Consider the following 24,745-nt stretch of genomic DNA (forward strand, 5'->3'; position numbering starts at 1 on the left):
GCCGAGTTATAGATGCAGGGGTGCGGAGCCGGAGCTGGAGCCGGAGGAGCCGCCGGTGCCGGCATATTTTGCCCGGAGCCGGAGCCGGAGCCGTGAAACAATATAGCCCGGAGCCGGAGCCGGAGCGGTAAAAAAGGCGGCGACTCCGGCTGTTTTTTTTTTTTGAAGAGGAAAAAAAAGCGGCCAGTCATCCAGCGGCCAGTTAAGGCAGTAAAATATGTGGTATTCAAAATAGCCTTGTTATGCAAATACAGAAGCAACGTGAACCAATCCTTCATCTTTTCTTTTCCACCCGTATTTATTTGTATAAAGGATGAACTGAGTACTGGAGTCGAAGCCGGAGCCGGAGCCGGAGCCGAAGCCGTTTTTTTCTCCGGAGCCGGAGCCGGAGCCGGAGCCGTCTGAAATTTCCACGCCTCCGCATCCCTGGTTAGATGGACCCTGGCCGGCCGGGGGGGGGGGGCGTGGGTGCCACCACATCGTTTTTTGTTTTGCGACAGCTCGGAACACGTCGGCAGGCAACAGAGAGCCAAAACTGGGCATAGCTTCCTGACCTTTGATGCAAACCGGGCCTTGTGACGCCCGCATTTTTACGGAGGGCCTCTGGTCGTCTTAAGGACCCTCTGTTACCCTCAGAGGGACCCTCTGATGGCCTCTGAAGACCATCACTGGCCTCAAAGGGTCCTCTAGTGGCCTCCATGGACCTTCTGGGTACCTGAAAGGTCCCTCTGTTTTCTCTCCAGGGGCCCTTTTTACCTCAAAAGGTTCTCTTTTACTTCAAATGACCGTATGTTGGTCTAATACATGAGGCCCCTAGTGGCCTAAAATAGCCCTCATATCATCTAAGGTGACCCCTGTTTGCCTTAGAAAAGAGGTCCCTCCGGGTGCCTGAGAGGCCCTGTTTGTGTCCGAAAGGGTCCTTTGCTGGCCTCATAGACCCCTAGTTGACCTAAAAAGTCCTCTGATTGTCCAAGGGCCCTCTGTTCGCCTCAGAGGGCCAGCTTTTTCCTCAGAGTGCCTGATGACCTCATAGAGCCCATAGTGGCCTGACATAGCCTTCATATCACCTCAGAGGGCCCTCTGTTGTAAGGCTCAAGTGGCCTTCTCAGAGGGCTCCGACTGCCCTGTGACTGACAATTGTCCACTCTTATCCCTCTTTTGGGTGACCTTTTCCCCCTGACACCCAAGCCAAAATACGATTTTGGGACACTGACTCCGAGGGCCAGTTGATTTTCAGAGGGCCCTCTTTGAGGTGGATGTTAGGGCCCTCTGTTCGCCTCAGAGGGCCCTCTGGTGGATTTAGACTTCAGAGGACCCTGTTTTGGCATCAGAGGGCGCCTCTCTGTGGCATCAGAGGGCCCTCGGAGGCCTCAAATGGCCCTATTACATCTCAGAGAGCTGTCTTTGACCTCAGAGGGATCTTTTTTACTTCTTTGTGGTGTCTAAGGGGACCCTCTGGCCTTTGTTCGCCTCAATGAGCCTTAAGGGGTCCTCCGATGACTTCCAAGGACCCTCTTTGATCTCAGAGGGCCTGATGACCTCATAGGGCTCATGGTGGTCTGACATAGCCTCATATCACCTCAGAAGGCTCTCCAGTGGCCTCAGAGGGCACTTTGTGACCTTTGAAGGCCCGCCATTCGCCTTAGAGGGCCCTCTTTGATCTCTTTGATCTCTTCGATCTCAGAGGGCCCTTTGTTCACCTCAGAGGGCCCTTTGGTGACCTCCAGGGACCATCTTTGATCTAAGAGGGCCGTCTGGTGGCCTCATAGGGTACCTTGTGGCCTGACATTGACCCTCGTACCTCAGAGGGCCTTCTGTTCGTCTTAAGGGGCCCTCTGCTGGTCTTAGAGGGCCCTTTGTGTGCCTGGGAGGCCCCCCTGAGTACCTGAGAGGGCCCTCTGTGTGTTTGAGAGGGCCCTCTGTGTGCCTGAAAGGGTCCTCTGTGTACCTGAGACGGCCCTCTGTTTGCCTGAAAGGGTCCTCTGTGTGCCTGAAAGGGCCCTCTGTTTGCCTGCGAGGGCCCTCTGTTTGCCTGCGAGGGCCCTCTGTGTGCCTGAGAGGGCCCTATGTGTGCCTGAGAGGGCCCTCTGTGTACCTGAGACGGCCCTCTGTTTGCCTGAAAGGACCCTCTGTGTGTCTCAGAGAACCCTCTGTGTGCCTGAGAGAGCCCTATGTGTGCCTGAGAGGGCCCTCTGTGAGCCTGAAAGGGTCCTCTGTGTACCTGAGACGGCCCTCTGTTTGCCTGAAAGGGTCCTCTGTGTGCCTGAAAGGGCCCTCTGTTTGCCTGCGAGGGCCCTCTGTTTGCCTGCGTGGGCCCTCTGTGTGCCTGAGAGGGCCCTATGTGTGCCTGAGAGGGCCCTCTGTGTACCTGAGACGGCCCTCTGTTTGCCTGAAAGGACCCTCTGTGTGTCTCAGAGAACCCTCTGTGTGCCTGAGAGAGCCCTATGTGTGCCTGAGAGGGCCCTCTGTGAGCCTGAGAGGGCCCTCTGTGTGCCTGAGAGGCCCTATGTGTGCCTGAGAGGGCCCTCTGTGAGCCTGAGAGGGCCCTCTGTGTGCCTGAAAGGGCCCTCTGTGTACCTGAGAGGGCCCTCTGTGTGCCTGAGAGGGCCCTATGTGTGCCTGAGAGGGCCCTCTGTGTGCCTGAAAGGGCCCTCTGTGTACCTGAAAGGGCCCTCTGTTTGCCTGAGAGGGCCCTCTGTGTGTCTAAGAGGACCCTCTGTGTACCTGAGAGCGCCCTCTATGTGCCTGAAAGGGCCCTCTGTGTACCTGAGATGGCCCTCTGTTTGCCTGAGAGGGCCCTCTGTGTGCCTGAGAAGGCCCTATGTGTGCCTGAGAGGGCCCTCTGTAAGCCCTAGAGGACCGTCTGTGTGCCTGAGAGGGCCCTTTGTGTGTCTCAGAGGGCCTTTGTGTGCCTGAGAGGGCCCCCTGTGTGCCAGAGCGGGCCCCCTGTGTGGCTGAGAGGGCCCTCTGTGTGCCTGAAAGGGTCCTCTGTGTACCTGAGAAGGCCCTCTGTATACTTCACAAGGTCCCTCATTGGCCTAAATGTGTCCTCTAATAATCCTCAAAGGGTCCCTAAAAGAGTTCTACAATACTTTTTCTTTTAGCGAATAAAATGGGAAGTGGTCAAAAGGGCCCTTGAAGTCATTTCAATTTTTTCCGTGTTATAAAAAAAAAACTTTTTTTCTAGGCTCCAGGGGGATCCTAGGGCCCCCAGGATCCCCCCTTGGATACGCCACTGTATGTGAGTGACCCCCACTGCACGTGCAAAATACAACAATAAGAGGTGCCAAATTTGTTCCCATTTCAGTAACTCGGTAATTACTGTGGCGATTTCGCTGAAACTTGGCATACAGGTAGGCACCCACCAGGCAATGCATTCCCATGTGTTGCGGTTAGGGTGCTACTGCACGTGCGCACGTGCAGGGGGCGTTTCCAGATCTCGAGAACGGCTGGGCCGATTGCGCTCAAATTTGGTACACGGTTGGGGACCAGTTAGTAGGGTGCCGTGCAAAAGTCATTTTGGACCCCGTTTGCACGTGCGCACGTGCAGAATGCCGCCTCCAGATCTCAGGAACGGCTGGGCCGATTACGTTCAAATTTGGCACACCGCTAGCGACCAGTTAGAAGGGTGCTTTGCGCAAGCCCGTTGGAAGCACCCTCTCGCCCTTCCGCACGTGCCGGGCTCACTATCTCGCTCGCTCGTTCTTCGCCCAAAAGGCGTTTTACTGGTATATAACGTTTCTTTTGAGCCTGAAATGACCTTCCGACGAACCGTGCAGCAATAGGAACCCTGAACAAACGAGTCTATGTGAATGTCTTATGCTCCTCGTAGTCCTAGAATACCTTCTAAAAGACGGATATTACGTTAAAAATCGGTCGGTACTCACCAATGTAGTCGTTCTGACCGAACATGGCCTTCTTCTTTGTCCAGGCGTTGTTGGGTTTGTATTCCGGCATTGGCAGGGCCTTAGCACCCTCCTTCCGTGGCAACAAGCCTAAAAATCGGCACATTGGTGAATGCATGTTTGGTGCAGAAACATTCATGTCAAATTTCATCGAGCTATCAGAAACAAAACGTGTAAAACGTCAACCAGCAAAAAAAAAAAGATATAATGGTCGGTAATGGGCACATTTCTCAGTAAGTACAGTCTTTTTTATATCTCCGGCCTGCGTAGAAAACTTATGTTATTTCAACAGACGTCTGCTAAACTGCTGTCGAAGCTTCAGTTGTCCGATTCACCCACCAGATGGCATGATGTGCTCCTTGTGCCATCCGTAGCGCACCGCCACCGGGCCGCGCGCCACCTTGTCGGCGTGCCAGCGGTTCCGGACCGGGGTGACGGCCGCCGTGGCCGCCCGCAGCACAGCCGACACCCGGCCACTGACGCCGCTCAGCATGGCGGTACTGGGGTCAGCCGCTCAGCAGTTGGACCTGAGGTCAGCGGTAGGGGACCTGAGGTCAGCAGCAGAGAAGTCAGAGAGATGGCCTCAGCGGTCAGAGGCAGGGACCTTAGGTCAACGATGGGGGCAGGAGCCCTGAGCAGCTGGGTCCTGAGGTCTGCGACTTTGAGGTCAGTGGCAGCTGATGTCGGGTCAGTGAGAGCTAATGTGGGATCAGCGGCTCTAAAGTCGGCGGAGAGGTTAGAGGTCGCCGGTCGCCCTGAGTTCAACAGCCATGAGATCAGTGACAGGGGCTGAGGTCGGGGCAGGGGCTGAGTTCGGGGCAGGGGCTGAGGTCGAGGAGAGGTCTGAGGTCAGCAACAGAGCTCTGAGGTCGGCGAGTGGGGGGTCAGCGGTCAGCGACAGGGGTTTCGGTACGTAATTGGGTTTCTCCGTCAGAAGCGGGCAGGATCAAAAGCACATTACGCAGAGACTGTGTCGCACGGCCAGACCAGCCAGAACATAGGTACACGTGGGGTCGCCGTTATTGTTGATCACAGCAAAATACCTTGCAGGCGACATCAGCGCTGCTGCTAACCAGGAGAAATGAGATTGTATGTAGGTTAGCGAACTCAGCGTTATTGTTTGCAGAGGAAACCAAAAGCAGTTACTTGCACTGGAACATAGAGCGCCTCATGTCTGAGGCAGAGCAATACATCGCATACCAGCTCGGCAGTGAGTGTGCAGCCGAACAGCGACGCCGTGACCTGGAGTGCAGCGTTTTCTTAGAACGAGGGACGCTTCATTGCAACTAGATAGCCGCCAGGCACTTTCAGCCTGCCAAACAACCAACCTCTGAGAATTGGTTATGGTCATTGGATAGAAATGACTTCATGTCGTCGTCATTCCCCGAAATATGTGACGGGGAAGTCCTGATTGCGTCGAATCATCTGCCGAGCAGACAAACCCGTCCAATGTTCGTCAATGATCGCACCAACTACTTCCTGCATTATGTATAGTGGGGGGGGGGGGGGGGCGAGGTGCGCACGACTCCACACGACCGTTTCCAAACAGTGTATTCGGGTCGGGTCATGTTTCGATTTACGGCAGTCGGCCGCTTTGAGGCGTCGCTGAGCGTGCAAGGACCGGCGTCAGCACGGCCCACTCCGGCTGACGGGGCGTGTCGGGGCGCCGATATGGGCCGAAAGGATGGGGCTGATCTGGGGGGGGGGGGGGGGGTTCAGTACAGTGAGGTTGATGACGATTGACGAAGTCGGTAGCGGAAATGAAGGAGTCAGCAGGATTAAAACGGTTCATTCGTATCAGAATCGAATAGACGTCAAGACGGACGAACGTAATGGGGAGGGGGACACTCCAATAAACCGTTGCATGATGATGATGATGACAGGACAAGTACTGCTTGAAGCCGGCCATTTGGATGACAATAATTGGATGTAATCGCTCTCCAAAATAGTCCGCCTTCACGACATCCTGATGCGCGCTGCGCGCACCATCCTGCCTCTGTCGAGCATGCCGGTTCATGTGCCCTCAGACCCAGCCTGCACCACCATCACTCACTGGGCCGCTGCTCCCTGTCACGCTGAGGTCACCTTCACTGCTCTCCAAGGCCCGCCGGCCGGCCAGCAATAGGTGACGTCACAGACTGGCGGCCGGCGCTGCACCAAAGGTCTGCATGACCGTCCACATGGCCCCTCCGGCGGGACCGACAGAGGCCAGGGAAGTCCGCAGTGTGGTCCCGAACAGGCCGCCTTCCCAGGGCAGGGCAGCCGGTCCGAGGGGCCGCCTCCACGAGCGTCGAACAAGCTCAGCCGTGCCGTTGTCTGTTCATTGGGGGCTTTAGAGCGTGTCGACATGATTATCTATTTTGCACCCAAAACTCGGTCGTGCCGAGAGTAATGGTAACGAAAGGCGTATTGGTAAAATAGTTGTCAAATGTCATGAAGTGGTTTAATATCAAAACAAAGGCCAAATAAATAGATGATTGTGTGACAACGGTACTGAAATTCAACGAAAGCAAAACGAAATTACGGTTCCTTCGCAAAAAGTCACACTAAACTCACTGATATCGTCTTATATGCTTCAATTGATTTATAAATCATCTAATTGCATCTCTAAGTCCACATGATACCACCGAGGTCATCTTAGGTCATGGAAAAGTAGCAAGCAGCTTTTTATTGTTACTTTTTGTAGCAATATGCTAGGGCCATGACAACACCTCGGGTGTGTTCATCTCACCGATGCAGATCGACTGACTGCAACATGACCTATCCAGGTGATGGACTTGACCTAATAGCGATATATTGAAGAAAACATAAGATCATCCGACCGTCTCGACCAGGGTAATACGATGTTGATGAAATCGAGTTCGAACAAGGCTTGCGGCTAAAGTTACTGCGAAAACCTCTTTCGTTAAAACGTCCCTTTTACCCTTCTGCCCCTGGAAGCCCAACATTTGATCTCAGGCCATATCTGAGGTCAAAGTAGCGAGCAAAAAAGAGCTATCGTAGGTATGCCAATTCGTCAAAACCGTAAAACCCAGGAAAATGTAAAATTTGATGATTCCTTGGATCTTAACGTGGTAACCTAACCTCAGCGATGACATACAGAGCTAATTTATTGCTCTCTGTGTTCCGAAGATTATTCGAGAGTTGCTTTCCAATTACGACCCAGGACCAGAGTTAGACAAGGGAAGGGAAGAAGCAAAGACACCCCATTTCGATGTTACGATCGGATCACCCCTTTAGGTGGTGATCCTGTCTCAATTCATAAGACACTTATGTCTTTTGAGACGTTTGCTTCTAAAAATGGAAGTCACAGTGAACCAGTGACAGTTGTCACAGTGGCTAATGAGTGGCACCACATCGGTGGTGCCGGCGCCCCTCCCTCTTCAGACGCGGCCCGCCACGGCAGATTCGTGTCGGGTCCTGCCGGCTGCTGGATAAGTGTGACGTCACGGCCACAACACTCACCACCATGTGACGTCATCACCTCTGGACCGGCTCAGCCGCAGCAGTGGCGGCACCAGGGAGCGCTGATGGTGGGAAAACCTTCTATATTTGAACAGCACTCGCTGAATCGAGCAGAAGTACGCCTTTTCTCTCACAGGCTAATATCAGAGAAGATAGGCCGCAAGGTCAGCCAGTCCTCCCCAGACTAGTGCCTGGAGACGCCCCTGCCGGATCATCAGCACAGCGGCCGTATAAAAGTCGGTTCCTTCGCTCGTTCAGTATTCATCAGCCAGCCTCTGCCGTGTGCCGTGAGAGCAGCAGCCGGTCACCGAGCCCCCACACCGCCAACATGCTGAAGTTCATCGTCACCGTTGTCCTGGTGAGTGAAAACGGTTCTACCATGCATGTATATTATATCGTATATTGTGTGGTCAGTGGTCATGCCTCTATACGCTACCTACCACTTCTGAGGAACTCGCTTGACGTGATTTGGGCAGGAAGACTGTGTGCAGTTTGAGTTTAGAAAACCTAAACCATTCTACTAAGTAATATAATCAGCCCCACCTTGAAGCGCTAACCATTCCGTTCACTTTCCACGTGCATAAAATCTTACAACGGGTGTAGTGTTCCTCTAATAGCCATTCAGCCCTCAGACTCGTTTGTTTGTTTGTTAGTTTGTTTGTTTGTTGGGGGTTAGGGGCGCGCCGACTGCGAGGTCGTGCCCTCAGACTCGTCTGACTCGTCTAGTCCGTCTAACTCTGCGTCCGTCCAACAGGTGGGGACACTGTGCGTGGCGCAGCCGCTGCCCGTGGACGAGGTGTCGCTGCGCGGCGTCTTCCAAGCCATGCTGGGCCAGCTGGACTCGGACGGGGACGGCCGCATCACCCTGGCAGAGTTCCTGCCCCTGTGGCGGCCCAGCCAGCCCAACTTCACCGATGACCAGTTCCGCATCGAGTTCGACGCGCTCGACCGGGACGGCGACGGCGCCGTCTCGGAGACGGACTTTGTGACCGCCGCCAGCCACCCGGCGCCGCCGGAGCTGGTGCCGCTCAGTTTCCAGTCGGCCGACGCGGACGGTGACGGACACCTGACAGAGGCCCAGGCCAACCAGGTGGCGGAGGCGCTCAACCTGGCCGACGCCGAGCACGTGCGATACGCCATCCAGCACGCCGACCACGACGGAGACGGCACCTTCGACCTGGCAGATTTCGTGGACGCCACCGAGGCGCTGAGACGCGGCGGAGCGTGAGCCCTCGGCCCGTCACGGCCGAGCGGAGTTCGGGCAGGGCCCAGGGGGTTCGGCGGGGAGAGAAACTGTGCGTCTATGAATCTGTCGTTTGTAACGTGTTATGAAAATGTATCCCAGCGTGACCAGCGGTGGTGAGTACAAATAAATGGAAGATTATGACGGCACTTCGGCATTTTAACAAAAAGCGAGAACTGCCTGAGCAACGTAACACCAAAGCATTATCACTGATCATCTGATCTACTCAACAAAGCAATATATTGTCAGATCACGAGCAAAAACAAGATAGTGCAAAAGACGTAAGCCCCAGGGACTCACCTTTGATATGCAGAAGAACTGTGTGCCTCTCGTTTCTCTAATGATGCATTCCCTGGAAGGCAAAGAAAGCGTGATCGAAGTGCAGCAAATGATGGTGTTACGGGCAACTTAATCTAAAAATAAGGTACTTTAAAACCAAATAAAATGTAGCGGTATAACAACAAATTAAAAAAACAACTAAAGCAAAACTAGCCAAACAATTAACAAAAGGAAAAAGAAAATAATTCAGTTTCATTGAAACACTTACCGGTAAATGCCAAAATAAACGAACTTAAGAGAAATATGCTTTTTAAATCTTGAATACCTGCGAAAAGAAAAAGAAAAATATAAGTGCAGTGCCACAAGGCATTCATCATACGCATGAGCATCTTCAGTTGCGGCTCTACTCGCAGTAACACCTAGAAGTGCGTGTGAATACGAGTATGTACGATAGAGGACGGATGACCACTGACCTAGCGTAGCAGCATCACACAGCTTCATCGTAAAGCAACTTCGTCGTGTTATTCCAACCACTGCCTCCAAAGCTGTTACTTTCACCATGAACAAATAGACGGTGTTCATAGTTATGCCAGTGTTTGTGCATTTTATTTTTCGATATTTTAAACAAACGAAGCGGTTAACGACATTGAAGACTAGCATATCGACGGCAGCTTTGTGCGCGCTGTAGATACGCGTAAATTGACATTGAGATCGTATCGAGATCAATGAATGAAGTGACAAGGAGTGAGACTCAGCTTCTCAACGCCGCACAGCATGTCTGGACGGAATGTGCGTATCATTGGACCACGAGCCACCACTTTCACAGCGATCGACCACCGACAAAACCCTGCCTGACTAGATTATAAACAAGTAAAGTGAATGACAGTGAATCGGACTATAAACAGCACGGACGAAGCTCAGTATCACACACAAAAGACAGAAAGGTCGCTTCGCAGTGAAACAAACCATAAACAAAAATAATCGTGCGACCACGAAACAAACACGAATCAGATCCATCACTCGCCCAGCTCTCCAGTTCATCACAGCGCTTCAGTTCAGCGCCTCAGTTCATCATGTACTCCATGAAGAGCGCGCGCAGCAGACGCGACTCGTAGGTGACGGTGTTCTTTCCTGGATGCAGGTTGGTCTCAGCCAGCGGCGCCTCGATCGTCGTCTTGATATTCTTGCCGAAGGCCTCGCAGTTCTCCAGGAACTGGATGCACTCGTCCAGCGTCTTGTCGTTCACCGTGATCATGTTCTTGGCGAGCATCTCGAACAGACTGAGGAAGCAGCGCTTGGCGTAGTACCAGGTATCCGTGCCCAGCTTCTTCTGGTACGGCTCCAGCGACTTGATCACGCGAGAGATACCGAACTCGTAGTTACCTTTGCCACAATACAGCGTGCCAATGACGAGATTCACAATACACAGGTGGAATATCTTCTTCTCGGGATCTTCGAACGCCAGAGATTCCTCCTCCTTCTCGATCTTCCGCATCAGTTCCTCGGCTTCCTCGTTCTGCGAGGTCATGATGTAGGAGACGCACAGGTTGGCCAGCACGATTGCCGACACGTCCAGGATGTTGTCGTAGTGCTTCTTCACGATCGGCTCGTAGAAGCCGGTCGCCTCTTTGAACTTGTTCTCCTGCATGAAGAGGACGTGTGCGACGTTCAGTTTCCAGACGTCCGAGTCTGAGCAGAACTCGACCGACTTGCGGAAGATCTTCTCGACCTGCGGGTAGTTCTCCAGGTCCCAGTAGATCTTGGCCTGCGCCATCAGTACCGGGATGTAGCGCTCGAGCGACTCCTCGTACTCGTTCAGCGCGCGCTTGATGGACGCCTCGTCCTGCTTGGCCCGCGCGTCCTGCACCTGTTTGGTCAGCTTCCGCAGCTGCTCCGTGTGCTTAGTGCTGATCTCGTCGAACTTTCTGTACGCCTCCTCGATGGAGGTCTGCTCGGTGATGACGGCGTCCAGGAAGTCGTACAGGTACGGCGTCAGGTAGCGGTAGGTGAGGTCAGCGTTCTCCGCCAAAACGTCTGCGGCCAGGTCGTAGTACTCGTACTTGCAGTAGAGCAGCAGCAGGTTGCCGAACGTCTCCGGAGGGAACGGGTTCTGCATGAGCAGGTAGGGGAAAGTGGGGTAAGACGGGCACCTTAACTTTGGAGCCATTTTTCGGCCGGTTAGAAACATCATAGAAACGGGAAACTGGGTGAAAACCTTTTTCAGACATTTTACTTTCATTTGCCAGAAGATGAGACTTAGACCTGATTCAACAAATAAACTGCAGCTATTTTTGCAAAACCTTGCAAAAACCCGTCTTACCCCACCCCATGGGGTAAGACGGTCACATGGGTAGGGCAAGACGGCCAGCTTCTTTCACCGATCAGCGCAGCTCGCAACAAATGCCCGAGATTAGCCGCATTTATACAGTCGCTCGTTGGTCTCAAGTGCTTCGGAAATGGCAGTATACGAGATTCGTGCAGAAGGCGTATGCTCCTATATAGGCCCTAGTTCAGAAGCCATGTAGAACCGTTTTTCACATTCATTATTCGAGAATAAACTGTGCCGAAGGAATATTGCTAACATGTCTGTGAGTATCGGAATCGAACATATTCTTATTAGAAATGCTTCTTTTTTCCTACAGCAACAAAAATATTTTCACCATTACAGACCCATTGGGTTCATAGTTGCCCGTCTTACCCCAAACTCAATGTCAGAAGTTCAGCACGATTTTTCGCTGTGGACAATTTGATGCAGACAAAGCAAATCCGCCGTAAATGAACACTGTTGGCATATGAGTGTACCACAAGTGATTGCGAGTTTTTAACTCTATAGTGCTGTACACAAAAGCTTGCACAATACATTATGGATGTTTTCAATGAAATGAGTGTTTTAAAGAAATCAAAATAAAAGATTATCGACTGAACACAAATTCACCAGACTTGAATGGTGGTGTGTAGTGGGAAAGGCAATTCTGGTCCTAACTTTTCTTGCTCGTAGCGCTATTGGTTTGGTCTGCAGAAGGGGTGCCCGTCTTACCTACCCTGACCGTCTTACCCCACTTTCCCCTACTGCAGCTTCTGGAAGCCGTCCGACGCCTTCTCATCCATGTTCATGATGGCCTGGTTGTGGAGCGTGACGGCGTCCAGCTCTTCCTCAAGCCTGGGAGGCATGTCTGTGAGTGCCTCCCGCGCGGAATCAAAGTTTTTCAGCTGGTACTCGACGGCCGCCTTGAGGTTGAAGGCCTCCACCAGCGCGGTCTCGTGCAGGGTGAGCGTGTTGCCGACGCTGCGCACCTCCAGACCCTCTGTGGTCATCCCGACACTCAGCTCGGGGTACTGCTGGATCCCCTGCTGGATGATGTCAGCGATCGCCTTCAGCGCCGGCGCGTAGTGTTTCAGCTTGTAGTGGCAGAGGGCGATGTTGTAGGACAGGTGCGGCATGTAGCCCACCACCTGCTGGGCGTGCGTGAACTTGCTGCACGCCTCGTCGTAGCGCTCGTCCTTGAAGAGCAGGCAGGCGTGGTTGATGGTGGTGTCCGGGTCGTCCGACGGACACTGCTCCACCATGCTCTTGGCACCGGCCAGGTCCTCCTGGCCGTACTTGATGGCCGCCTGCAGCTTGGTCACCCGCGCCGCGTACTCGGGGTTGTCGATCTGACTCGTCTCCTTCATGGCCTCCTCATAGCGGCACGCCTGGTAGAGCGCCTGCGAGTAGTAGAGCCGGTAGTCCTCGTACTCTGGGAACAGCTGCACCAGCCGGCCGTAGTACTCGGCCGCAGCGTCAAACTCCTGCTGGTAGAAGTGGCAGTAGCCGAGCAGCGATAGCGCCGCGCGAGACGTCGGGTACGTGTCCAGGATGGCGGTTAACATCTGAACGGACTCCTTGTACTGACCGTCCCGGATCTTCTGGTATATGGTCATTGTGTACTGACCATCGCGAATGTTCATGAAATTCATGTTTGAGATTTGCCTCCAAAGTGATACCTGTCGATACAAAGGAATACAGTGGCTTAGCACATAAGGATCGAAGGATAATATTTCATTGTGGAATGGTTGTTGCTTTGGGGAATCACTAGGCACTGATTTTCGAAATGCTTAGGCAAGCTGGTTTTATGATGAGAGTTGAGTTTGTGCCAGCAACTTTTTGTAGTCTTTTTATGATTTGAATGGATCAGTTGATGAAGACAGCTGATGTCAACCTGAGGTTATTGTGCTTCCTCTGACCTCAAACATAGCATTGGAAGTTCCAGGTATCTGATTTGACAATATAAAAATTAGGAGACAGGATAAAAGATACCAATTCACATACCAACAAAATCCACATCATACAGCCACAGTCATTCTTGTCCACTGTGTAGCTGAGAGCTGAGCATCTGTCTAAGGTATCTATATTGACAGTGCAGTGCATGATCCAACACAATGACTGCACCTGCCCATGCTACCCTACCGGCTACCACCAACCAAAACTAGCACCGTTATATCACCATTCAGAGTAAACCACCTTTTGCACCCTGGGCTCAAAATCCAATAAAAACTACAGGATATTGTCACAAACCTCACATAAAGTATAAAGCTAGAAAAAGTTTGGTAATGGATCCAATGACATCTCAATGTCAATTCAGAGGCTAAATCAAGCTATTTCCAACTAGGGGAGATCAGTCATCAGACTGAGACTGACTGAGACTGGCTGCTTATAATGACAATGACATTAATTTATCAACATGAGTAGAAGTATATAAGATGACCTAAAGCCCCACTTAATGACAATGATTATTACAAATCATTCTGCCAGGAATATTAAGGTAGGTCACAAGAAGCAGCATTAAATCAGAGCAACTTCATTATCATTGAAAGGCAATGGGCACTTTATCCATTTGACTGCATTTGATAATTAGGACTTAGTTTACATAAATTGCTTTTCAGCATCACAGTTAGAGTTTCTGCAACAAAGCAAAACACTGGGGCACTATTGCTTCTATTTTTCTGAGCTGACTGCCAGCCTGCGAACATTTCTGTTGTGTATTAGGATGATGTCTCTTGTGACGTCATTTACTCTGCCTGGATTTAGAGAGTGTGCCTCATATGGAGAACCTTGGAAGTTGTTGTTCTTGGCCTTGTGTAGTATGGAAGAAACGTTCTGAGTAAAAAGGAGTCTTTGGAGTCAGCCAAAAGCATGAAGTACAATCGGAAGTAGCAGAATAAGGAAAGTACTGACCACTCGATACACAACAAAATGGCGACGAAGGTAAAATACGCGATTTAAAGTCCCGAAGACGCATCTGTAAGGCGCAGCACGTGTCGCGCCAAAGTTTGTCGCATTTCAAGGTTAAGGGCATATCTCGAGTTGGAAGTGCGCCAGTATTTGTCGATTTGGATATTTTCTGAATTATGGCTGTTAGTCTGCCTCCACCACCAAGTATCAAGGAAGGTGAAAACTTCATGACATGGATCAAATCAGTGGAAATTTACATGGGTGCAATTGATGTGAAAACTGCTTCTCAGAAAGTCAATATTGTTCTGCACCTTCTCGGACCTGATGTTCAAGGTATTATCGATACTTTGCCAGAGGGGGAAGGGACAAATGCATATGAAAAGTTGAAAGATCAGCTGGAGAAGCACTTCAAGCCAAAAGTAAACGCAGTAGTTGAGCGACATCACTTCAACACAATGGTGTACGAAGGCGGAAGAGTGGAAGGATACGTAGCAAAGCTGAAAACTCAAGCTCGGAAGTGTGACTTTGATGTCAATGAAGTGGATAACCTGGTGAGAGATAAGCTGGTTGCAACATGTCCCTCATCCAGAGTAAAGGAGAGCATGCTTAAGGAAGAAAAGCTGACTCTAACCAAAGCCATCTCTATATGGTCGACAGATGCCACTGTTCGAGAGCAAGCTCGGAAGATGGAAGTGTCAGAGGAAGGAGCATCAAGGAAAGATGAAAAGGTGAACAAGGTCAACTGGAAGCAGGCAGAAAGAAAGCCAAAGAAGGATGAAGCTGTGAGAGGGCAGCAAAACCAGATGAAAAATGCAAGAGGTAAGATGATGCAAAGCAGTCAAAGGGAAGATGAAAGGAAATGCTTCAGATGTGGCAAAGGTAACCATCTGATAAAAGACTGCAGAGTGCCGAAACATGTCAGATGTAACAACTGTTCAAAGCCGGGTCATCTCCAAGCTGCGTGCAGGAACCCGAGTGCTGAAGAGAGAGTGAGGGTGAACTGTAATGAAGGTGACAAAGTAGAAGATGACGAGGAAGACAACTATTGTGTGTATCAAGCAAGCAGGGAGAAGTCAAAGGCGATCAAGGTGAGCATGTCCGTAAATGGCAAGGATGTGGAATTCCTGGTTGACACAGGATGCCCAGTGACGTTGATGCCAGACAGTGTGCTTCCTGGACTGAGTCTGCGGAAAGCTGGATGTCGTCTGACCTCATATACAGGGCACAAGATCCCTGTGCTGGGTGTCACAGATGCAGAAGTAGTGTACCAAGGAAACCAGAAGGAACTGGAAGTGCATGTGGTGGAAGGAGATGGACCTCCACTACTGGGACGTAACTGGCTGAAAGAAATCAGACTGGACTGGGAACAGCTGGTGGGAAGTATGCAATCTCAGAAGACAATGCGTTGGAAGCTGGAAGATGTTCTGCAGAGGAATGAAGAGCTGTTTGATGGTACGCTGGGTCAGATGAAGAACACTGAAGCTCATCTAGAGCTGAAAGAGGATGCCAAACCAGTGTTCCAGCCACCACGACCTGTGCCATATGGTCTCGCGGACAAAGTGAAGCAAGAGTTGTCAAAATGGGTGGAACTTGGAGTGACAAAAGAACTGACGTCAGAGGATGCAACGCCGAAGTGGGCCACGCCTCTCGTAGTCGTGCCAAAGCCGGACGGATCAGTAAGGCTCTGTGGAGATTTCAAGGTAACGCTGAACCCAAACCTGGAAGTGCCGAAGCACCCGCTGCCGAAGATGGAGGACATTTTTGCAACAGTGGGACAGGTTCGATACATCTCAGTGATTGACCTCTCCCAAGCGTATCTGCAGATGCCCCTCAGCACAGAAAGCCAGGAGTACTGTGTTCTCAACACACCATGGGGGATGCACCGTATGCTGCGACTACCATACGGGGTGAAGTCAAGTCCAATGCTCTTCCAGAGGGAAATGGACAGAATCCTCAAGAATGTGCCTGGAGTGAAGTGTCTGTTGGATGATATGCTCATCACAGGAAGAACTGAAGAAGAAGCACTGAAGCGACTGGACGAAGTGATGCAGATCATGAAGTCACATGGTCTGCGTCTGAAAAAGGAGAAATGTCAGTTTCTGACAAAGGAAGTCCGGTACCTAGGGCTCAGGCTAGGAGCCGAGGGCATCAGAACAGATCCAGAACGTGTGAAAGCCGTGCTGAACGCAAGAGCACCCACCAACCAGAAAGAAGTTCGTGAGTTTCTCGGTGCTGTCACGTTCTACAACCGCTTCCTGAAGAACCTCTCGAAGACAGCAAGGCCGTTGAATGAACTCCTGAAGAAAGACAGCGAATGGAAGTGGACTGCAGAGTGTGAAGCCAGCTTCAACAGCATCAAGAGACAGCTGTCATCAACGGAAGTGCTGCGTCATTTCGACGTGACGGAGCAGGTGACGGTGATCACGGACGCTAGTCCAGAAGGACTAGGCGCCGTACTCGTTCAAGGGAAGGATGAGCGGCCGATCATGTACGTGTCAAGATCGCTGAGTGAACACGAGCGGAAATACTCTCAGATAGAAAGGGAAGGACTCTGTGTAGTCTGGGCATTTCAGCGACTGAAGCAGTTCCTGTACGGGCGCCATTTCAAGCTCGTAACGGACAACAAGCCGCTAGCTCACGTCTTTGGACCTAAGGCGCCGCTGCCGACGTTGGCTGCCTCACGGATCCAGAGATGGGCGATGAAGTTGGCGGAGTACGATTTCTCTGTGGAAGTCAGGAAGTCGGAACAGATTCCAGTAGCTGATTGGCTCTCACGTCTACCGAGAGAAGGCTCAGTGCTGAAGTCAGAAGCACCAGAAGACGAGTGCACTGTCTGTCTGATCGGACAACTGGAGTCGCTAAGTCCGGTGACGGCCGCAGCGATTCAACGAGAGACGGCCAGAAGCCCAATCCTGGCGAAGGTGATGCACTTCGTGCACAACGGCTGGTCAGAAGCCGTAAATGAAGAGCTACAACCATTCAAGATGAGGCAAACCGAACTGACCGTGGAGCGCGGATGTCTAATGTGGGGATGTCGCGTCGTGGTTCCGCCGAACCTGAGATCCAGAGTGCTGAGCGAGCTGCATGCCGGACATCAAGGAATGGTGAAGATGAAGCAGCTCGGAAGGATGCACGTCTGGTGGCCGAACATGGACAAGCAGATCGAGGCGGAAGTCCGGAACTGCGAAGGCTGCTGGCAAAAGCGAGCAGAGCCACCAAGCGGAGATCTCCACCCATGGGAGTATGCCAAGGGACCCTGGCAACGGATACATCTAGATTTCGCTGGTCCTGTGGAAGGTAGATTCTACGTGGTTGTCATCGACAGCTACTCGAAGTGGATGGAAATCGCTCCAATGAAGACCATCACAACAGAGAAGACGATTGAATACCTGCTGAACCTGTTCGCTAGGTGGGGACTGCCTCACCAACTGGTCACGAATAATGGTCCACAACTCGTCAGCAAGGACTTCGAAGGGTTCTTGGAGAGGAACGGAATCAAGCACAGTGTCACAGCGCCGTACAAGCCGTCCACTAACGGAGCTGCGGAAAGAGCAGTGGGTTGTCTGAAGAACCTGCTGAAGGCCTCAAAAGGCAAGAAGGTCAACATCCCGAACTTCCTGATGGCGTACCGCAGTACGCCACAAGCGTCAACAGGACGTACACTGGCGGAGTTGATGCTGGGCAGGCCGCTACGAAACTGCCTGGACCTCCTGAAGCCCAACCTCGCAAGTGAAGTTCGAGAGAAGCAACAGGAACAAGTAGAAAGATCACAGAAGGGAACCGACAGAACGCTCGAAGTCGGCGAATCAGTCCTGGTCCGCGACTACCGAGGTGCACAGAAATGGAGGGAGGGAGACGTCATCGAACGACAAGGCAGTAAACACTACCTAGTCCAAGTGCAAGACGAAGTGTGGCGTCGACACATCGATCAGATTGTCTGTCTGCCAGGTGTCCGACCTCCAGTGACTAATCTGCGGCAGGAGATCAATCCGTCTGAGCACTGCAATCTCCCAGCGCAAGACGCACCAGCGGTGCAGCGGGAACATGGACCGCCACTGCATAGCGCTGTGGAACAGTCGGTAACTTCAACCGGTAACCGCGGGCTCGTGCTGGAGGAAGATGGGATCGCTGCAACACAGTCACCTGAAGCAGCGTCAGCAGCGAAGGCGAACACTGAACAAGAGACTGTAGGTCCTAGGGCACGTCCAGCGGACGTCATCCGGAAGACCCCAGAACTGCGCACTCATCCCCAGCGTGAGCGTAAACCTGTAGTGCGCATGAACCTGTAAAGTGTTGTTTAGTGGGGAGGAGTGTTGTGTATTAGGATGATGTCTCTTGTGACGTCATTTACTCTGCCTGGATTTAGAGAGTGTGCCTCATATGGAGAACCTTGGAAGTTGTTGTTCTTGGCCTTGTGTAGTATGGAAGAAACGTTCTGAGTAAAAAGGAGTCTTTGGAGTCAGCCAAAAGCATGAAGTACAATCGGAAGTAGCAGAATAAGGAAAGTACTGACCACTCGATACACAACAATTTCAATTTCTGGCTCCCATTTAGTGTAAGTCATGTATGATGAAATGATCAGGATCACCAATGACAGGAAGGAAATGCTGACAAACTACTCAGATAAACAGAAAAACCAGCAGCATGTTATTGAAATTACACCCAACTGCCTAGGCCCTTAGGGTATGCGTAACTGTGTAGAGCCTCAGTATACATAAATTGGCAAAGCTTGTGTTGGTCACTCAAAGAGTGACTCATGGATCATCCATTCAACCATCCCAGGCCACATCGAAATTAAAATCCAAGCATCCTGAGTGAGCACCTAAGCAACTGCGAGTGAGTAGCCTAATCCGACAAGAACAAGAACAAGCGAGTGAGTAGCGACTAGGTGAACCGTGAAACATCTAACTGTAACATTCACCAGCAATGGTTACTAGTTAGCATATAAGAACACTCACTTAAAAATCAAAATAACCAATTAGAATACATGCAAATTGAAATTATTCCTTCACCAATCACCCACCTCAAAATACCACCTCCCACCAAGCCTTGTAATATATATGGCCTTGCTTGTAATTTTTCGACGCAGGAATGCTCTTTTATCATGTCGCAAGCGCGTAGCAAACGCTCTCTTGACGATTACCTGCCATATTAGATAAATTCCCTAATCTGAACTTTTCCCTACGAAATTTCGATTTCAGAAATAAATTATAATTATTCACCCAAACGTTTTCATAATTTTTTTATTATGATAAAACAAATATCTTAATCATTCTTTAAATTTTCTGATGCAACCATTCTACATTGTGTTAAAAATAACTAGAAAGGTGCATTTCAAGCAGCTATGCGTAAAACACTTCATATGGAAGCAGAATCCCTCTATCTCTTTTGGCGGGATTGGACATTGCGTGTTGCGTGTTGTCTCTCGTTCGTCTCTTGTTGTCGCAGAAATACTTGTGAATTTTGTACTGTTGCGGCCGACAGTACCATTACGTTGTTACCTCATCAATTTATTTATACATTGGTGGTGAGTACTGTACTTATCATCATTGGAAGCTTGAACTAGAATTCAACCATTTGATTTTGCAGATCTGGCTATATTGCTATGCAATTATGGTGCCACGGACCGTATTGAGTTGGCCTGTTGGATGTTTCATGCCGGATGCTTTTCATCTTGAAAGATTATTCATATTCTACCATTTTATAATCATATGGCACCCCAACAGTGTTTTCTTTTAGGTCCTAGCTCATTAAGGATGGTGTGCTCCTCCTTTTTTCCAGGACTGCTGTTGCTGTGTGCCATTACAGTAGGCGGAACTATGGTCATGAGTACCCAAATATAGGAACGTTCCCATTTTTGGGAACGGAGTTCCCAAATATGGGAACGGGCGTTCCCATTTATGAGAACGGAAGGCAATTTTTCGGCCGTTCGCCCACTAAAACTCAAAAGTGCATCACGTCTCAAAAAAGTGCACGCTGATTTAAGTATCTACTAAATCTCCATAAAGTTGTCTTTAATCTGACCGTGGAACAAGGAAATTGACCGTGGAATGATATTTTTAATGATTTTTTAAAAATGACAGAATGGTGGAAATATGGGTTATACGACATTTAACATGCAATTTTAAGGAAAATGAAGCATTTTTTACATTTTGAGGTCAAGTATAATAATTTTCGCCTGGTTATGAAGTTTCATTCTAGCGACACCAGATGCTGACATATGCAAGCGAACACGCGGACAGTCCCGAGGTAATATTGTTGACTTTTGGTGTCGGGGCGATCGACCGCGTGGAACGTCAGTGATTTTACCGAACTACTGTTGTAAACTCAGTTTCAGTGGTTTAAAATCATTCAGCTGTATTTTATCAGCCCTGAAAGACATATTTTATTTGGATGCTAGCTGTTTAGCGTTGTTTTATAAGCAGCGTCATGAGCGTGGTTTTTGTCTTCGGCGTTTCTAAGCATGATCGTTTGGGGGAATTTCTCTGATATAGGTCGCTCTGTGTGGCTTATTTATAATTTTTATGCTGATTTCGATCATACCTCGTGCCCATCCTACCAGGCCTTTTGCCACTTACACTCATTAAGAAAGGAAAAAACTAGATTTTCATTGGGACTAGGTGTTTTGAGGGTGTAACATATTCAGCGTTCCCATTTTTGGATACTTCTTGTGCTCGTCAACTCTCGGTGATTAGCAGACAGGTGCTTGACATGTCTCCACCCTCGGCGCGGACGGTGGATATAGGTATGGAAGACCTTGTTGAACATCGCTGAGCGTTGTGGATTACGTAATCCTGCAGAGGGGGGCGTGCCCGCTGCGAGATCGACGGGAATAAAAGCGCAGAAGACCGGGCGAAACATGCAACGGTCTTGCGGGAAAGGTCATCTGATGATTGTTGCGTTAACAATAATTTGCGGCGTTGGACGTGATGCTTGTTAATGAAAAGAGCCCCTGAAAGGCTTCGGTGAAATCGTTCCCAATTTTGGGTACGCCGTTCCCATAATAAGGAACGCTTGCAGCGCCAGTGTACGAGAGCGTTCCCAAATTTGGGCTCGCGGCCCGGGTGATGGACTGCTTTAGAAATAGGGGAACGATTTGAAACTACGATGGGCCTTACAATATCAAACTCTTTCCCAACAATATTGAGACAACTATCAGGCGGTTCACGATCGTTTTATATTTTTTGGACGTCATTTAAGAGTTCTTTTTCTTGTTTTAAATAATGCCTACATGGCGTTCCCATATTTGGGTTTATCGTTCCCAAACATGGGAACGAAAATGCGTTCCCGAAAATGGGTACGCTTGACCATAGTTCCGCCTACTGATTATCTCAATCTTGCCATTCAGATAAAGCATGTTTTTTTCTTATTTTCAATTTCTTCCTGCCCTGCCCATTTTAATACCCATGGCTAGTGTGAGTATGATATTACATATATCTAATCTGCTCTCGTTCCAGGCTGTTTCCTGCTGTAGACCATGTGGAGTAGTACTGAGAAGCCTGCCCAGGGTGGTGGGTTCATGCAGTCACCCGGCCAGTTTGGTTCACCCAGTGCTGGCTCCACAGAGAAGCGCCAGGATCGTATCCAGTCAGTAGTGCCTGTGGCTGTGGCCACAGTGCTGGCCACGCCCCAGGACCAGCCACTGCGTGTGTCCGGTGCTGAGGTGCACATGGCAGTGCTGGTGGGTCGGCTGGAGACCATCGACCGAGGCGGCACCAAGGTCTCCTACACCCTGGCCGACGAGACGGGCACCCTAACGGCGCTGCGCTGGATCGACGCCGAGGCCGGCCCCGAGCCCGACTCGGACCTGGCCGAGGGCATGCTGGTGCGCATGGTGGTGCGCGTGCGGCCCGGCCCCAGCAAGGGCGGCGCCGGCTCGACCAACATCATGTGCTTCCACCTGGAGGCGGTGACGCCCGAGGAGGAGCTGATCCACCGGCTGGAGGTGCAGCACGCGGCGCTCACCATCGCGCACGTGGCCGCGCTGTCGGCCGGCGGAGGCGCTGCGAACGGCGGCGGCGGCGGCACCGGGCTGACCAACTCGATGGTGGGCGGCGGCGGCGGCGCCGACGTGCCGATGGTGACCGGCGGCGGGATCGTGGGTCTCACCCCGCAGCAGCAGATGGTCTACTCGGCGATCCACGCGGCCGTCGGCGACCAGGGCGTGCACCGCGACCAGGTGTACGGCTCGCTGACGGGCAAGGTGCCGCGGCCCGAGATCGACCGCATCATGGAGTTCCTCAGCAACGAGGGACACATCTACAACACCACCGACGACGACCACTTCAAGGCCACCGACTGCTGAGCGGTGAGCCGCGGACGGCCGGGAATACGGCGCTGATGGTGTCCGCCTTCAGGGACGGCGCGGTAATCTGACCTGACGGTCGGCGGAGGCGTGGAGTCCGGCGCTGGCCGGTGAGAGTCCGCCGCTAGCGCGAATGCACGCTGGCATAGTCTTGAAAGGGTCGTTGGGGTGCCTAGAGTTGTCAGTACAGTCGACTGCTCGACGGTGGAGATGTTGGATGGATGTTGTTGACCGAGGTGCGATCGTCCTGCTTTCATGGTGGCGAGGAGGCGATCATGGAAACCGTTCTCTGAGCTCAGAGATCGGTCCGGGTGGGGGGGGGGGGGGACAGGGAGGGTATTTTTCGATCAGTTGTCACGTGCCGTTCTATAGCACTGCTGTGTGCGGGGCAGCTGTCCGCCCCAAGTATGCGTTTCAGTCTGTCAGTCACGTGTGTTATTTCATGTCAAACAAAGCGTGGTCATTGGAATAATACAAGATGTTTCCTAGAAAAGGTGAAATCGTTCTATGTGTTTGTATGACGTTGATTTGTGTTAAATTTAATGTGCATCAAATTATGCATTCATGCGTAGCCATCAGTCCATATTCAGCCACGTATTGGCTTACTAAACCGTAGATTATAGTTTTTTGTAACAAGCATTTAATGCGTTTCCGCATATCTTGTCGATGGTATGCGCACTTTATCTCCAACCTCACCAAACGAGTATTTTTTGTCTGGGCTCGGCCTGATCTATTGTCCGCTGAGCCAGCTGAAATGGCCGAAACGATTTGTTAATATAAACGGGTGACATGTGGCCGAACCTACGATTGGGTCAAATCATTGTCAGCTCTCCAATGAACAAAAGAGAATTTAATTACTCCGGATTTACGTTCATTATTGTACTAGGCATTACGTATAGCCAGCAATTGTCTAGAACCGGATGCCGCGAGAATTACGCGTGAAGTTATGCTGTGCCGGATAGCCTCCTGCTATTTCCATTTCTGCCCATAGATGTCACTAGGAGTGTTACGCCTGAAGTCATGCTGTGCCGCAGGACGTAATGCTTAGTAAGTTTCCTGTCCATAGATGTCACTAGCAGTATGACGCCTGAAGTTATACTGTGCCGCAAAACCGCAAGCTTGTATTACTGCCCATAGATGTCACTAGTAGTATAGCGCCTGGTGGCATGCTGCGCCGCAAGACACTATAGTTTCGTATCTTAGACAGTAGATGTCGCTAGTAGTGTTGCGCCTAGAGTGACGCTGTGCCGCATGGCTGATTACTTCTTGGAATCCTGCCGAGAGATGTCGCTAGTAGTATGACGCCTGCAGTTATACTGGCCCGCACGGTCCGTAGCCGTTTTCTTTTTGGTTATGTTTTATGTGTTAGCGTATCTGATGCATATTCCAATGATAGATTCTTATGCATCAATAAGCAAGGTTTCTTTTGCTGGTTGAACGGCCGTTTTGATTAATGTTTGTTAGCGTTTACCCACCCATGCACCGATTTACCCACCTATAGCTTCAATCGATTACTCTTCTGAAAACACCGTTCCGTGCTTCTATCCTCAGGATACAGAAGTCCTCCTCCACGCCGCAATCCCCCTCCGGACTGGACAGGCAACTTTATCTCATGCGGGCTGCTCCCTTGGAGCGGCACCGCTGCTCCCGAGGGAGCGCACCCCGTAGCCGGGTGCAGTGAGTGCCTTGGGTATGTGTGGCCTGTCTTCGGACGGGCTCAGCCCCGGCGACTCACTAGGGTGCCTGCCCAGACCAATGTCTCCCCCTATATCCTATCATCCTCCCGGCTCTGAAATGGTCTTACTGGACCGAAAGGGCCTAACCCAACAAAACAAACAAACAAAATCTTCTGAAAATCTCAAAGTGTGCAATCGTGCATGTTTGTGAATGATCATCAAATTCAGTCCAAGGGTTCATGAGGTGAGAGATCTTCCATTTTAGTTATTCAGTCGCGTTTGGAATTTACGTAAACAGACGTCTGAATTTGGTATTACGTAACTCATAGCTGTGATGAAGGTACCCGGGGTGGTATGCGCAGTTCCGGTGGCGATGTAGGTTCTGTTCGATTTAGTTGTGTTCATGGCGACGTGCTGTTTACCGCTGAACCGTATCCAAAACAGCGGCAGCGTGGGAGTATCGATATCTGGAATCACACACTCACACAACGACCAGCGACACGTCCTTAGGCCACAGACTGAACGCACGAAAGAAACGGGGTGTAGATCTGGTAGTTATCAAGTTTTTACTGAATAGTGTTTCCACTGGTTTATCAATTCCCTAACGCACATGCTAGATATTATATGTTATAGCTTCGCTTCCGTAAAATTTATATCATT

At 50.9% G+C, this 24,745-nt stretch overlaps 4 protein-coding genes across 6 annotated transcripts in view; 2 read left to right on the forward strand and 2 right to left on the reverse strand.

Annotated features, from left to right (window-relative positions):
* LOC122367083 (39S ribosomal protein L51, mitochondrial-like) overlaps positions 1-19,209 on the reverse strand; it is a 22,669-nt gene extending 3,460 nt beyond the window's left edge. Inside the window, exons 1-5 of one of the 3 annotated variants that reach the window (XM_043339867.1) lie at positions 19,128-19,209; positions 9,161-9,217; positions 8,914-8,965; positions 4,245-4,432; positions 3,888-3,995 (exon numbers count right to left, since the gene is read on the reverse strand). In XM_043339867.1, the coding sequence (XP_043195802.1) occupies positions 3,888-3,995; positions 4,245-4,398 (262 nt within the window). In that variant the 5' untranslated portion in view covers positions 4,399-4,432; positions 8,914-8,965; positions 9,161-9,217; positions 19,128-19,209. Of the gene's footprint in view, positions 1-3,887; positions 3,996-4,244; positions 4,433-8,913; positions 8,990-9,160; positions 9,218-19,062 lie in introns of those variants that run through there. The other 2 variants (XM_043339868.1, XM_043339869.1) reach the window with 2 other exon arrangements.
* Positions 7,499-8,762, forward strand: LOC122367082 (calmodulin-like protein 5). Its single transcript, XM_043339866.1, has 2 exons — positions 7,499-7,728; positions 8,125-8,762. Exons 1-2 carry the CDS (start codon positions 7,699-7,701, stop codon positions 8,596-8,598), a joined length of 504 nt encoding a protein of 167 aa, XP_043195801.1. The 5' UTR covers positions 7,499-7,698; the 3' UTR covers positions 8,599-8,762.
* On the reverse strand, positions 9,470-12,872 carry LOC122367085 (tetratricopeptide repeat protein 30A-like). The gene is made up of 3 exons (XM_043339870.1): positions 11,963-12,872; positions 11,359-11,383; positions 9,470-11,014 (listed from the first exon to the last, which is right to left on the reverse strand). The coding sequence occupies exons 1-3, from the start codon at positions 12,847-12,849 to the stop codon at positions 9,956-9,958; spliced, it is 1,971 nt and encodes a 656-aa protein (XP_043195805.1). The 5' UTR covers positions 12,850-12,872; the 3' UTR covers positions 9,470-9,955.
* Positions 19,210-19,496: 287 nt separating the features above from the next.
* Positions 19,497-22,917, forward strand: LOC122367093 (replication protein A 32 kDa subunit-like). Its single transcript, XM_043339891.1, has 2 exons — positions 19,497-19,631; positions 21,562-22,917. Exon 2 carries the CDS (start codon positions 21,582-21,584, stop codon positions 22,407-22,409), a length of 828 nt encoding a protein of 275 aa, XP_043195826.1. The 5' UTR covers positions 19,497-19,631; positions 21,562-21,581; the 3' UTR covers positions 22,410-22,917.
* Positions 22,918-24,745: the final 1,828 nt, after the last annotated feature.

This window comes from Amphibalanus amphitrite, unplaced genomic scaffold (genome assembly GCF_019059575.1).
Source record: "Amphibalanus amphitrite isolate SeventyFive unplaced genomic scaffold, NRLGWU_Aamphi_draft 000849F_arrow, whole genome shotgun sequence".
NCBI classification, from domain to species: domain Eukaryota; kingdom Metazoa; phylum Arthropoda; class Thecostraca; order Balanomorpha; family Balanidae; genus Amphibalanus; species Amphibalanus amphitrite.